The sequence below is a fragment of the Melanotaenia boesemani genome, chromosome 5 (assembly GCF_017639745.1).
Source record: "Melanotaenia boesemani isolate fMelBoe1 chromosome 5, fMelBoe1.pri, whole genome shotgun sequence".
NCBI lineage: Eukaryota > Metazoa > Chordata > Actinopteri > Atheriniformes > Melanotaeniidae > Melanotaenia > Melanotaenia boesemani.
Genome location: NC_055686.1, coordinates 2,948,287 through 2,963,860, shown reverse-complemented (window position 1 = coordinate 2,963,860; position 15,574 = coordinate 2,948,287). Strand labels below are relative to the sequence as shown.

Here is a 15,574-nt window from a genome sequence, read left to right as displayed (position 1 = left end):
AGGATGTTTCCTCTCTTTCTGCCTCTTCCAGGTCACATTCAGTTTGTTTTCTGGTTTTTCTGCTGCAGGTTTGTTACCTGCTGCATGTTTTACCATCAAGCTGATCAGAAGCTGCTGTTTGTGTTTGTACAACGACCACTTTACAACTGGACCGTGTAGGTGAGGGTTTTCTCTCTGGTGTCCTCTGGTTGGGGAGGACCATAAGACCAGAACTAATGTGTTCTGGCTGAGTCCTGTCCTCCCATAAAGCCAAAGTTACAGCAGAGCAACTAACTAATGAATTTCTGGCTGAGTATTAAGTTTCTACCTCCAGTTGTATCCTTAATGTAAACGATGCTGAACTGAGCTCAACACTGAATGAAGCGTTTAAATACAAGAGAAGAAGAAGAAAGAAAGAAGTAGAGCACATACACAGAGGAAGAAGGCGGGTTTTACTTGATGTAAAGCCAACAAGACGAGGAAGCAGCTCACATCACTGAGAGGAACCATGAAGGAAACATCTCTACTGTTTCTGCTCTGTAAGTAGACTTTTCTCTCTGTTCATTACTGATGATGAAGAGGAAGAAATGGAAATAAAAAGACTGAATTCAGGTCAGAAATATCAGGAAGAGATCTCCACATATTCTACCTGCTGGTGTGTTGTTGTCATTGCTTTTTCTGGAGGATTTATTTCTGCACGTTTCTCAAGCTTTTCATTTAATCTCATTTTAAATCCCATTTTTCCAGAAATCCCAGTTTGGCCTGAAAACCAGTCAACATATATGCAGAGTATGTGTGTATTTCTACTGGACTTGTGTGTTAAATTGACGTGAATGTTCTTTGTATTTAGTTGTGAGCTCCCTGCTGTGCTGCAGAAAAAGTCAAGGTCAGTAAACCTTCCCAGTCTGATAAAAAGCAGATGATTATTACTTATAACAGACTCTTTATAGGGAACCTGGATAAAAAGAAATAAAAAGAAAGCTGCAGCAGAGTGAAGGCTCTTGCACCTTGGTGGAGCTTCATCTTTGTAGCTATCGGGGGCCTCCATTGGCCACCCTGCAGTCGCACCTGCATCCTCGCTCACACCAGCAGCCGGGCTCGTGCAGGAGCGTAAGAAATGATGTGCACGTAGCTTCCTCCATAAACACAGTGATGCTTCAGCTTCCTGCTGACAGCACATAGCCAGCAGATGGCGTCCTGACTGTGAACAGGTGTTGACGTGCAGATGTGTTGAGCATGAGAAGGTTATTAATACTGAGAAATATCAGCAGTGTAGGTCAATGCAGGACTGAGAAAGATTTCATAATGAAAGATGGATGTTGTACAGGAAAGCATCACCATGTTTTACCTCTAAATGTTCCATCTGTCTCACCCACACATCCATCTTTACAGCATTAAATTACACAGCTGTTCCACATTTCCATCCACATTCTTTTATCCAGACTCAGGACAAACAGACTGAGGACAGTGTCTGACGTCCTTGAGACACTTTAACAGGAGAAGTGTGAGATTTATTTTAACGTTGATCCACTTGTTGAACTGTCAGAATTTCCTCCACAGAAGCTGTTTAGGATGATCTTTTCTCTTGTAGGATGTTACAGCACCTGTACTTTTAGTTTAGAAAACAATGAAACATCAGTGGTTTTATTCTGTTTCCTTTCATCCCTCACAGCTCGTCTGACCATCAGTCCCAGCAGATCTCAGCTTTTTAAAGGAGACTCTGTGTCTCTGATCTGTGAGGAGGACAGCTCTACTGGATGGACGGTGAGGAGAAACATGACCAAGAAGACCAGGACTCAGTGTGGATCTGGGTGGGGAGAAGCAGCTGGTTCTTCTTGTAACATCAGCTACATGTTAACATGGGACTCTGGAGTTTACTGGTGTGAGTCCAGAGAGGGAGCAACCAGTAACAGCATCACCCTCACTGTCACTGGTAAGATCAGACTGTGGAGTTAGTGGTGATGAAGCTGTGTGGAAATGGATGAAATGCTGTAGTTTGTCTCTGTGTTGAGGTGGATCAGTGATCCTGCAGAGTCCTGTCCTCCCTGTGATGGAGGGAGATGACCTCACTCTGAGCTGTCAATCAAAGTCTCCCTCCAACCTCCCAGCTGCTTTCTATAAAGATGGCTCCCTCATCAGGACTGAGTCTACAGGTCACATGACCCTCCACCATGTTACCAGGTCTGATGAAGGTCTCTACAGGTGTAGCATCAGCAGTCATGGAGAGTCTCCACCCAGCTGGATCTCTGTCACAGGTGAGGAGCTTCACTCTCATTTCAGCTCTTATTTCATCCACAGTCACCTGACCAGGTGGGATTCTCTCTGCAGAAAAACCTACAACCACATCCCCACCCGTATCAACAACTCCGCCCACTTCAACATACCCGCCTGTATCAACAACTCCGCCCGTATCAACGACTCCGCCCACTACTGTAGCTCTGCCCCCTGCTTCATGCTCCTTCCATCTTGGGTTCATGCTGTTCCTCCACCTGCTGGTGTTCTGTCCGTACTTCATCTCCACCCTCCTCATGGTGTCTTTATATCCACACAGAGACACAGGTAACACTGAACCATTCACTGACCTGTCAATCAATCAATCAATCAATCAATCAATCAATCAATCAATCATGGTTTTCTCTCTAACCTGCTCTGTCTGCAGGAAGTGACCTGGCCGTCTCCATGGTGATGACTCCATCCACCCAGGCTGATCAGGGATTGGATGATGACTATGATGATGTCACCACAGAGCATCATCTAAACTGAGCTGAACATCTCATCTCTCTCTTCTCCTGATGTTCTTCTTTCACATGAGAACTTTCTAGAACTGAGGTCAACATCTGTGAACAGAGACGTCACATCTGTCTGTTTATCCTGGAAATAAAGCAGTGAAGGGGGCGTGGCCTGTCTGCTCTGCTTCTTTTACACACCTGGACAGAACAGCTGCTACACTGGATCCACATCAACACATGATGAAGGTCTCTGTAAGTGGAACATCATCATCATGGTAGACTCCCCGTACACGGGGAGAACATAGAAACTCCACACAGAAAGACCACTGTTCAAACCCCCCCAGCCCAGGTGGTGGTGCTAACCACCACACCATCCTGCAGCTCTAACTGCCACCACAGTTTTCTCATTATAATCATTTTCTGCTTTTCATCTTTACTTTTACCAGCAGAACCTGGTCAGTCAGTAATATTCTAAGTCATGGGATCTCTGGTAAATCCGTGTGATCAGCTGCTGCCTCAGCTAGGATGACGTCATGAGAGCACATAAAGTGGAGATAATAAAGATCTCCATCAGGATGGATCACTGTGTATCTGATTATGTTTAACAATCTGTCCAAGATGTGACGTGGAAGCAGATCCTGGAGCAGGAATGGGTGGAAACTCTGGAAATACTGCTTAGTTTCATGTTGGATGTTTGTGAGAAAGAAAGAATAATTAAAATGTTTTATTTAGTTGGTAAAGTGTAACCAGGCTGACATCATGGTGAAGCATCTCCGTTACTCCACACTATGAGTCCTAAACTGTGATGTACATGTTTAACTAACCTATAGGAATGATGATCAGCTCCATGTGCTCGCTAACTTACCGAAGGTTAATTCTATAGAACCAGAAAAGCAGAACATACTGGGTTTTATACTTGGCTTACAGGACGTTTGTAAAGGTTCATTTAGGTTTTAAATGAGTACTTTTACTGTGAGGTAGCAAGTCCCTGTTTTTATTTCATTAAAGAAAAACACCTGCATGTATAAAACATAATAAAACATAAAGCTTCCTACAGATTGCTGGGTTGGGTCATCCATACGTGTTCATCGATGATCCCAGTTAAACACCGACTTTCTGAGTGCATGCGTGAAGTAAAACAAGCGCACCCTTCTTCCCTAACATGGCCTCGCTCCCAGTACAATGTGGTCACTGCCCCTCAGTTTTACTTGCAAACAACAAACACACCTCAAACAGTCATGAGCAGGGAGGAGGAGGACAATCAGGACCTCTCACACCCCTGTTACCCAGGGTGCCGCTGGGGATGGGTAGGGGGAGGTCGTTGACCCGGGTGGCTGCGTTGATGTAGGTCTGCTGGTCCTGGGGGATGCCCAGTGAGCCGCATCTGGTTTGGAGGTGATGGGGGTGGCGGTGGAGTTCAGGCATTTCAACCTGCAACCCTAATTAATTCAATTTATTATAATAAATATAATAATAAATTAGTATAATTACAACATTCTATAATAATATATAATAACTTTATCATATAAATTTATTCATCAGTTTAATGATTAATTTAACGTAGTTAATAACAACATGATGAACAGAATGAGGTTTTCTGTCAACGTCCTACGTTGCTGCTGTGGGAATTCTGGTCGGCGAGGTCGACTGTCTCATTTCACGTATGCTGAGCAGCTTCGGAGTGACAGACGACGTAGACGACGTAGGACGCTGCGTCGCTACGTCGTCTGTGTCACGGCCCCTTCTTTGTGGCCGTGTTCTTTAATTATGTGTGTGTGCAGGTGAAGCTGGCATGTACCTGGCTGTGCGTGCGTGCGTGAAGGGCCCCACGCACTGCGCGTATATAAGACCCGCCTACGGCCGGCCTCATCCTCTCTCTTTTCCTCGCTCCGCTCCCAGGCCGCACCTGCGCCCGCTGCACCTTGCTTTTGCTTTACTTTTAGTTTAGTTTTACACCATACAACACTGCATTCATTATATTCTTACACACAACCATGCACGCACCTACACTTCTGATTTTGCAGACAGCCACACTCCATGGTTAATCTTTCGTTAATAAATAATTATAATTGGTCTTATTTGCTATTTGGCGTTGTTTTGTTGTAGCCGTGAGCCGGGTTATGACATCTGTCTCTTTGAAGTGTGGAGACCCTGAACTGGAGCACAGCTTCGGTCTGGCAGCAGCAGGGAGGAGAACAGGAAGTAACAGATCACAAAGCATTCTGGGAGTTGTAGGATTTTCATCTTTAGATGTTTTCTGGCTTTTCTCTGGTTAAAGATGGTTGTTACATCACACAGTCCAGTTTAATATTTCCATCGTTCTTCATCTGTTATTAAATACGTGGTTTACGTTTCATTTCTCTGAATTGTGTTGATAACAATCATTGTTGTCACTTTAAAAGTTTCCACAGTAGCTGGTGTGTGTTGGTAGATGAAGGTGGGTTTTGTACTGGGTGTTTTCATCCTGTGGTTGTTCTGTAACGGACTCTAACAGCTCTGTGCTCGTCCAGCTTCCTGTTTCTGATGAAAACATGTCAGCTGGATGTGGCCACATGTTTCTCTGCAGGACTGTTAGTGGAAAGAAGTTTCTACACAAAGATTAAAGTCTGCTGAAGCAGTTTATAGTTCACTGTTTAATGAAACATCATCATCATGATGCTGTAAATGCTTCCTGTCCAGATGTTCCTGCAGCATCTGTATGAGCTGCTCTGAGATCAGCTGATCTACCTGCTGTTGTATTGATGTGTGGGTACCTACAGTAGCAGCATACGTGGGCTGTAAGTATCATGCAGAAGTAAAAGAACAGTTTTTTCTACAAAGTGACACTGCTGTGCAGGAGTGTGATGTTTCTTCACACAGACGCTGGCTATTAAAAACCTTCATCAGTCCAAAGTGTGAAAACGGACGTTAATAAGTGTGAAACTGCAGCTGCAGCTCAGTGTGGGTTTTTACTGTAGAATGATTTGGCTGTGAAATTTCACAGTTTGATTAAATGTGTTAACAGTTCTGGTTATTTCTGCACATACTTCATGCGGCTAGTTATGTTACGTCTTACGTTACGTAAAAGCCCCAAAGGCTGCATCGAGTAAAGGGGGCGTGTCCAGATGAAACCTGCATGGAGTAAAGGGGGCGTGTCCAGATGAAACCTGCATGGAGTAAAGGGGGCGTGTCCAGATGAAGCCTGCAGCGAGTAAAGGGGGCGTGTCCTGATGAAGCCTGCAGCAAGGCCTGTATTATTTTCCTGATTATCACATGACAAAAAACAAATGAGGCCCCTGTTTTCCCTAAATCACGCCAGTGCCTCGTTGTGGAATTGAAGCTGCTGAAAAAAACAACAGAAAATGCAGAGCGACTCATTCGCCAAGCATCAGCTGGTTCCAGCCAATCACAGCCCATCAGACTGCTGGAGGTCCTGTACATTGTACAGAAGAGGATCGGGTCGGAGGATGTTTTTTTTGTTTGAGGAGCTCATTGGCTGCACACAGTATGACGTAGACTGTCACAGTAGGTGGAGCAAGTCTCTGTTCTCTCTGTGATGGAGGTATTTTATCTGGTTTCCTCCCTCTGTGAAGCAAGTTAAACAGAAAACAGGTTTAATCATCAACAACTTCACAGGTTAAAGTCAAACTGAAGCAGTTTTAGGATCAAACTGGACTTCGTGTTGACTTTAAAGCAGTTCATAAAGAAAAAGTCAGCAGGAAGAAACAAAGAGCAGCGGCCATTTTTCCTTAGTGTCAGTAAAGGCATCAGTCAGTCCTGCAGGAACAGGCTGCTTCATCTCTGGTTCAACAGGAAGCAGCAGAAAGTTTTGGGGAGAAAATCAGACTGTTGGTCAGTAAAACTCAGAGCTGTGGTCACATGTTCAGGATGATCTAGTTTCTGAAGCTCTGAGGAGGTTTAACTAACCCTCTCTGACCTGATGAAGATGAGGGTGAAGATGAAGGTTTAACCTGTTAGAGACGTTTCATGTTTGCAGTGACTGTTTCAGGTGATGTGCTGCCACCTGCTGGTGGTTTCAGGGCACCGCCCTGCTTCACTGTAAGCTGTTCTTTTCTTTAGTTGTGTCCAACGTGTTTCACCCTGGACTAATCAGACCAGAACTCAGTTTCCCAGCATGCTCCTGGGAAACTTCCTGTTTCCCGACTGTAGCAGAGTTCAGATGTTTGCAACGTGAGAAACACGGATCTTCTTGTGTTTTCCGCTGAACACGGAATAAATTTGCACATTTTCTGCTGAGTTTCTGCAGCAGAGAACAACGAAAATCAATCAGCTGTATTTTATTGCATGAGGCTGAACATCCTGGTGAAGAACCTGCCAGCTGGTCAGCACACCTGATCACCTTCACACAGCGAGGATGAGAAAGTTCAAACCAGTTCTCTGTGGACCAGAAGAAGAGGAGAGGATGGAAACCTCTGTGGACCAGAGCAGCTGTGTGTCACGTGGTTTCTCTGCAAACACTCTGTGGGTGGACTAAGCTGATCTTGTTTACTTTAACTTTTTAGTTTCGCTTTCTTCTCCTCTTGCAAACATTCAGCTGAGATCTGCAGCAACATTTAAACTTCCAGAAAATGAGGCTTGTTTTTGTTTCTTCCTCCTTCTGCCTCCTCTTCACTTCCTGTCTGGCTGCAGCTTTACAAGGTGAGCTGGTCACACACTGAACTAATAAGCTGGCATCCTGCCACCATCTGCGTTGTTTGCCTCCAGGACGATGATGATCATCCTGAGACTTAAAATGAGAAGTCTGCAATAAAAGGCTGAAGAGAAAACACGATTTTGTGTTGCAGAGGATTTATTAGGAGGAAGATCCATGTTTCTGTTGGCAGTAAATGCACCAGAAGAAGAGAAAAAGCTGCGCTAACAGCTGTAGGATCAGTCCCGTATCGACTCTCCGTCCTCTTCCCACGCGCACATAGAAAACAGAAGACCTGAAATTAGACGCATCATCATTTGCTGGACAGGTGTGTGAACATCATCACCTGAACGTCCAGCAGCAGCTCAGACAGATATGAACCCTGTCAGCTGTCTGAGAACCAACTTCTTTCTTTTCTTTCTTTCCAGATGTTTAGTTTTCTGTAAATTTTTCTTCTGACAAACATAAATGTACAGAAAGTGTGTTTAAGAGTAAAAACGTGTGTGTGGAAGCTTCTGATCAGCAGGTTTTAATGTAACATGTAGAAACATGCAGAAAGGAACGTAGATAAAAAGCCAGCAGCAGCAGCATGAAGCTGAACTGTTTCTGGGTTTTTCCTGAAGAAAAGATCAAATGTGAATTTCTTCTTCTTCAGGCAGAAAGCTGTTGTTGTTTCCAGGATTCCACCTCCGACTGTGGAGCTGAACCAACTTGCTGCAGAGCTGCTGTGTTTCTCTGCCTCCAGCCTCCATGATGAGGATGGACATGTCTCTAACTTCTGTCTCTGGATTCTCTGCTTGTGTCTCAGATCAGCAGGAGGTGGAAGCTGGACAGAATGTCCCTCTTCAGTGTCAGGCTCCCAGAAACACAGAAATCCTCATGTTGGAGTGGACCAGGTCTGATCTCAGACCAGAGGATTACGTCTTCTTCTACAGAGAAAAGCGCTCGTACGAACGCTACCAGCATCCGTCTTTTAGAGGCCGAGTGAAGCTGAGAGACTCTTCCTCTGTGGAGGACGGAGACGTCTCTGTGGTCCTGCAGAACACCAGCATCACTGATTCAGGAACATATGAGTGTCTGATCACAGTCAGAAGCTCAGGAAGCAGTGAGAGAGACTTCAGTGTTGTCAGTCACTCCATCAACCTGACCGTCACAGCCTCAGGTGGGTGTAGACGTCTGGACCCGCTCTGTCTGCTGAGCGGCAGCCGCCATGTTCACTAACACCTCACATGACTCTCACACCTGTTTCTCACCTGCAGCTTTCACTGATGCGCGTGCTGAGTTTGGACGAGGTGAAGACACAGGAGGAGTAAAGGGTGGAGTTAAAGCTGCTGCATCAGTTCCTGCCGTCCTTCTGCTTCTTGGTGGGGTTTTTGTTGCTGTGAGGTATTGCAGGAAATCTAAACCACCTTCAGAGAACAGCCCACCAGCTCCTCCTGAACACACTCCTGAACAACGCCTGATCCAGGATGTTTAATCTCTCCTCCTGCTTGTTTTCATGTCCAGCTGCTCTGCAAAGATGAATCATGTTCAGGGCAGCAGGTTGAACTCATTTAAACTCTGATGTAGTAAAATGTCTCATCTCTCTGAGAGTCTTTAAAACACAAACATTCCCTGCTGCAGATGTTTCTACTGAAAACAGAGAGAACATGAACCAGTTCCCCAGAAGATGAACCAGTTCCCCAGAATATGAACCAGTTCCCCAGAAGATGAACCAGTTCCCCAGATGATGAATCAGTTCCCCATAAAATGAACCAGTTCCCCAGAAGATGAACCAGTTCCCCAGAAGATGAACCAGTTCCCCAGAAGAGGAGCCAGTTCCAGGTTTCAGATGTTGTAAAGATAATAAAAATCAGCATAAACATTTTAGATTTAAACTTAGTGTTTTTCCAGAGTTTATATAATTTAGTCTCAAACTTCATCAGCCAATCAGATTCCTGCTGCGCTCTGATTGGTGGTTAGATGAAGACCTTTATGTGGATGATGGATCAGTTTCCGTCGTGTTGAACTGGACTCTGTAAAGAGGACTGGGTTGGTGTAAATAAAGTTGAACAGAGCAGCAGAGGAAAAGCAAAGAGAAGAAGATGGATCAGATTTACAGATGTTTACTATGATGTCATAGAGCAGAAAGAGTAGATTTAGGAGGAAGAGGAGGAGTTTCTTCAGGAAACAGAACTTCGTATTGACCTGTGGGATCTGCGTATAATAATAATGTAATCAGCACTTTAACATGAACCTGTAACATGCTGCGTTCAAATAAAACTTTATGCGTCCTTGTGTTCGGTAACTTGTGTTAACGTCTTTTCTCTGAATGTTTATAAGCAGCTGTAATAATTCAGGTTTCATCTCCTCTCTGAAAGGATCAGCGTCCTCCTAGCATCAGGTTTCAGCCTCAGACGTCTCCCTGCTGAGCTGTGATGGAGGAGGAGGATTCTGCTGAGTCATGATGTCTGCAGCTGCTGGTGTGGAGTCACGGCTGCTGCTCTCTGTAAACAGAGGATCAGAGTGCTGCTGCTTCAGATCAGACGTCCCCAGCAGAGTGGAGTAGGTGGGGAGTGGGGGGAGGGGGTTGATAGCACCCTGGTTCCCGGGGTGTGCGGCTGGAACATCGGGGTGTGTGCTGGCCTACGCCGGGTGGCTGTCTGGGGGGGCCTGGTCCTCCTAGGCATGTTGCGGGCCCTCTGCCTTTGGGGGGTGGGGCGGCCGCCTCTGGGCTCCTGGGGCCCTGGGCCCTTCGCTTGGGCTGCCCTGGGTGGCCGGTCCCTGGCGGGGCCGGCGGCTGCTTATCTTGGCCCACTGGGACCTGTGCCCCAAGACTGTGGGGGGCTCTTGCTGGGGCTCTCTTCTGCCGCCCTTCGGGTGGGGCTCGAGTCATCTTCGTGGTGGGGTGGCATTGGTTGGAGCTCCGGGTCTGCTGCTGAGGGCCCGGGTCTCTGGGCTGCCGTGGTCTCCGTAGAGGCGAGGTCGCATTTGCATGATCTCACTCACCACTCTTCATCACTGATCACTCCTTGTTTCTCATGCTCTGCATGCTGACACAGTCACTGAGTTGTTTAGTGGGTTTTTATACTAAGTGATAATCATTAATTTTTTTTTTTTTTTTTTTTTTTTTTTTCCTGTGAGTTAGTATCTGGTCGCTGTTATGTCTTTTTGATTTGGTTATTATTTAAAAACTCTTAATGACTAGCAGCCCTGTTTTTTCGGTGTGTGTGTTTTTGTTTTTGTAAAAGTTGTAGGAAATTTTCTGGTGTGTTCATGTACAGGTGTAACAGTTTGTTGTCTGGTTACGGTGTGGATTGAAGGTCGTTTCCTTCTGTCTGTGATCTTTTTGTCTCCTTTCTTCTTTCCCTTTTGCTCTTTTTGCTATTTTCCATCTTTTTCTGTCCCCTCCGGTCAGGTACAGCAAGACTACATAGATTCCATGATTCAAAGTAAATAAATAAATTAATCAGATTATCAAGAGGAGCTTTACCCATAGGCCTCCCCTTGGCAGAGCAAATTTGTTCAGCACGATACAGCAACCAGATTATGATTTTGCTGCTATGATGCTGGACAGGACAAAAAAAGATCAGACTGTGTGTCGGGATGTGATGGAGTTCCACCCTCAGGGTTTTATTCATGTCTGATTCCACTTCCTGAGAACAGAAACAGTTTTCAGGATCCTGCCAGATGAAGGACTCTGTTCCTCCAGCGTTGGCGCTCCAACACAGATTTACAGAGACTGGCATGGTTTCTATAAACAGAAGGAAACTGGTTGAAGTGGGAAACTCTTTTACAACCACTGGTCCCAGGTCTGTTTGGACTTCAGTCCTTTTGTCCAGTAATGAAACGAGACGTCTCTCTGGTGTTGTAGAAAAATGACCAAGTGTCTGTTATGAGTAAAAGTTTATAAGGTTTATTTACAGGAGAAGTATTTAATACAGAATTACTTGCAAGTAATGAGAGTGGTCGTTCCTACTCGCATGAAGTCGAGAGAGACTCTGGGGAGGCAAGAGGAAAAACAATACTTCTGCATTTCTATAGAAAAAATCCTCCTTCCTGAAGACCTTGGGTGGACACACAACTCAAAGAGCTGGCATCAAAACAACCTCACATAGTCGTGTCTCCACCAGAACCAGTCTAAGGGTCTGAGGAAGGACCAGATAAAGGTCATCTTACCCTCGTAGTGAACTTTTAACAGAGCGTGTACATGAAGAGAATGAACCTTAAAAGTGAATTAAAGCATAATGAGTAAAAATGTACAATGTAAAAAGTGTAATATAGTAACAATCAGTGTAAATACAATTTATAAATGAATAAAGTAAAGGAAGTAATTATAGGTGTGATTATTATATTATATATAGAACATAATAAGTAAAATTTCTTCCACAATACCGCTCCAAACCTCTCTCATGTTGTTTTGCTTAAGCTTAAGATAATTATTAAGCTAATTTAGTTATTTAGTTAAATGGGCTTTACTAAACCTTTACACTACTAGCTTTCTGTACTTCTGGTCAGTCATGCATTCTAGAGGATCATACAGCTAAAAGTTTACTAACGTTTATATAACAATAGCAAGAACCTAAATAAAATAAAGAAAGAAATATAATCGATTGATCCCTTCTTACATCTATTGAGAAATTAACACAACCATCAATGTATAAGCATAGGATTAGAGATCCTGACTCCCTATATCCACATTCTACACTGGAGAGGCAAACCAACTTTTATAAACATAGAAGAGAGGAGAGATGAAAGGATGACATTGTTTGTAATACTGACAATAATCGTGGGAGAACCAGGGGTCTAGACAGGAGCAAACAGACTCCTGGGACATAGCCCTGACTTTCTCGACTACTCCTTCCATTAGTATGCAAGTATGTTGAGCAGTAAATGTTTCAAGACTTAGGGAGGTTGAAATTAGATGTACACAATGTCAAACCATGATTTTACAGGACCCCAGGCAATAATCACACTCTTAACTGCATAATCTCCTGGGATGGTTGATATCACATTACAAATTCCTCTGTCATAGTAAAAGGATCTAGGAGCCAGGCGGAGGCGTGAAGCTAGTTTATTTTTCCTCTTCTCCTACGGCTGATGCTCCCTGAAGGGGCAGTGTTCATAGGAAATGGCAAAGGTCGTCCATCCACAGTTTTTACACAGCCGATCAAAAAACACTGACAAACATGTTAAAGCCACCATGAAAATCTCAACAAGAATAAAAAATAAACCAATGAGGCAATTAGGCTTTAAATCAAACACTAAAGCCCTCCTACCCTGGAAAACAATTACAAAACCAGGGACAGAGTAAGTTCTTAAGAAAATGTAAAAAAAAGGTTTTTGGGTTTTGTTTCTTAGTAAGGTGACAAACAAACCTTAGTAAATGTTAACTGATCTATACTTAGAGATCAGATAACCAGGAGTTAATAAATGCAGCATATCACGCTCTGCATCACTCCTATGTTCTAAAAAAATGTAATACACTATTTCATCAATAATCCACAGTGTGATAATAACAGTGATCATAACACACTAAAGGCAACCACCAAAATTAAAAAGTTAATAATAGTCTGAGTACACATGGAGAGAAAATCAGCCTCACACCACCATACACACAGGTCCCTGAGATGTTTACACAGTCCAGTTAACCTTTCACTATCCACACACCACACACACACTCACATGCCCAAGGTGACTCCTCCATAAATAAACAACTGCTCATTCTTGTAAAATAAATCACTGAACATTCATCAACCAAATGTCCCTTAGATGACCACTTTAGTTACACTAGACAAGTCACAGTGGGCGACATCTTCCCCTTCTTCTGTCCTCAGGATTAAGCAGCACTCAGTCGACCTACTGTTTCCGGTCACTTGATACGTAAAGATCAATCTTGAGACACCTCTTTCACTCAGGCAAGACAGACACACAAAGACAGACTCTGTTCCTGTTTAATGTCTGCACAGACAGAGAAATGACAAAAACAATGTGCATGTTTTATGAATGGGTAAAAATAAAGTCCCTGACCTCAATGCAAACCAATTTCACCCCACAGAGACTATTTTGTAATACTAATGATAATACTAATAATTAGACACTACAATTACAAATGCAGTAAAGAATTCAAACAACTAATATCATTCAAAAATTTTATTTTTTGTCAAACTTAAAATAAAGACCTTAATCAGTGTCTACATTTTGTTACTATAATATGTAAGACAAAATAATTATCAGTTATTTAAACACAGGTCATGTTTTATTACGTAATGTCCACGTAGGCGCGTAGTAGAGGACCACCATGTGGTGCTTTCATTGTTTTGTATTGCACTGATATTACTAAGTCTAAAAAATAACCCTAATTTTATTTAAAACACTTTATTTATTTGCCTATTTATGTTTATAGGCTTAACATTCAAATGAAAATACATTTTGTGTTGCCAGTTTCCAGTGCCAATTTAGAAGACCATATCACCTTTCTCAGACTAAATAAAAGCATTCATCAATGTCACAACATGCGTTTTAATGGGGCGGGGCGGTTCGGTGCGGTCAAAACCCCGACCCGCGCATCACTAACTCCAACCATCTCATCGCTGTACATTCCTTCTCCAGGACACCTTCATTACACCACATGCTCCTCTTCCTCCTGCAGACGTGGTTAAACTTGCAGTCCTGCAGACCTCAGCAAAGCTTCATTCTTTGGTTTGTTGTGAAAAACCTGCTGAAGCCTCCTGAGATAAAATTCAGCTCTGAATCTCTGTTCCTCTGGCTCCTCCTCTCAGATCTGATCATTAATAGTTTAATTAAATCCTCACATCAGGGTGTGTGTGTCAGTAAACAGCACGTTGCTGCAGATCTTCATGTTTTATGGATTTACAGACTGACTTTTTCCACTTTAACTGCTTAAACTGTAAAGCTGATGTATTTTTCTGTGGAGACGATGCCTGAATTTCCGTATTTTCTGGAAAAGGATTTTTTATTTGTTTTAATAGTGTATAGATGTTATTATTAAGGTTCTTTTAGTAGTTTATAAATGTCTTAATGGTCTTGGGCCCTCTTATTTGCTTTTACTTGCTTTTAAATTATGAACCATCGCGGACCCTGAGGTCCTCTGGTACTGGCCTTTTTGTTGTTCCAAGGATGAGCACTAGTGATGTGTCGGTCACGAACGATTCTTTCAGTATGAACTAATCCTTTATATGACTCGGGAGTAACGGGTCCTCTCAGTGAGCGATTCGTTCATTTTCATGCGGTACCTCCTCTCGCCACATGGCAGGCAGCTGCATAAACTCAGTCAGTAGGTCAGGACAGGAAACAGAAATGATTCGTTCAGGACTCGCTCAGGTCCGTCCTCAGGTCCTCGTTCTTTTGTCACGTGACAGCCAGGCTGCTCAGGCTGTGTGGCGAGCAGCAAGTCGAGCTGCACGGTCTCGTTCTCGTTCTCGTTCTCGTTCTCGTTCTCGGTCTCGTTCTCGGTCTCGTTCATCATTCAGGCTGTTTGGCGAGCAGTACGTTCGCTCTCGGATTGGTCTCTCTAGTGCTTCTCTCTGTCACCTGACAGGCAACTCGGTCACTGAACGGGTCTTCCTTCGTTCGTTCACAGCTCAAGCTCAGCAGTACGTTCGCTCTCGGCTCGGTCTCTTGTTCATTTGTCACGTGATAGCTACCGAGTCACTGTTGCGCTGTTAAACAATGGCAGGGAGGATGTAGGACACAAATCACTTTATTGTGGTGTGTATTTGCTTCCCTACGTTTTCACATGGTTTAAATTGCTTGTGGCATTACCAGTAGTTTTGTTGCCTTCAGTATTTACTGTTTGAGAATCGCGGACTTTTTTACAACGCCACCTGCTGTAAAAATGAACGACATGATTCGTTCAAGATTCGTTCACTTTACTGTTCGAGAGTAAAAGACCTGGGTTAGTGAAAAGAGTCGAACTTACCATCACTAGTGAGGACCAAGACACACGGCGAGGCCTCTTTCCATTGTTACTGCCCTCGTTTGTGGAACAGTCTGCCGGAGGGCCTCAGGGCTGCAGAGAACGTTGATGTTTTAAAAAGAGGCTTAAGACCTACCTTAGCTTGGCTTTTACCTAAATTTATTTGATCTTAATTTATTTTAGATTATTTTATTTTCGTTATTTTCATTTTATTCAACTGTACTACTTATTTATTTATTTATTTACTTATTTATTTATTCATTCATTTACTTATTTATTTATTCATTCTTAAGCTGTTCTTATTGTTTCTTAAGGTTG

General features: G+C 43.5%; 2 protein-coding genes across 4 annotated transcripts; both read left to right on the top strand.

The window, feature by feature from the left end:
* Positions 1-458: 458 nt before the first annotated feature.
* LOC121640478 (high affinity immunoglobulin gamma Fc receptor I-like) lies at positions 459-3,774 on the top strand. 3 transcript variants are annotated; one of them, XM_041986258.1, is made up of 6 exons: positions 459-518; positions 830-865; positions 1,652-1,912; positions 1,992-2,234; positions 2,308-2,538; positions 2,639-3,774. In XM_041986258.1, exons 1-6 carry the CDS (start codon positions 488-490, stop codon positions 2,740-2,742), a joined length of 906 nt encoding a protein of 301 aa, XP_041842192.1. In that variant the 5' UTR covers positions 459-487; the 3' UTR covers positions 2,743-3,774. The 3 variants fall into 3 exon arrangements, with proteins under 3 accessions (XP_041842192.1, XP_041842193.1, XP_041842191.1); XM_041986259.1 differs by lacking the exon at positions 830-865 and having other exon boundaries at positions 471-518; XM_041986257.1 differs by lacking the exons at positions 459-518; positions 830-865 and having other exon boundaries at positions 1,519-1,912.
* A 3,096-nt stretch (positions 3,775-6,870) lies between these two features.
* LOC121640517 lies at positions 6,871-9,655 on the top strand. The gene is made up of 3 exons (XM_041986337.1): positions 6,871-7,346; positions 8,147-8,500; positions 8,598-9,655. Exons 1-3 carry the CDS (start codon positions 7,277-7,279, stop codon positions 8,813-8,815), a joined length of 642 nt encoding a protein of 213 aa, XP_041842271.1. The 5' UTR covers positions 6,871-7,276; the 3' UTR covers positions 8,816-9,655.
* The last annotated feature ends 5,919 nt before the right edge of the window (positions 9,656-15,574 follow it).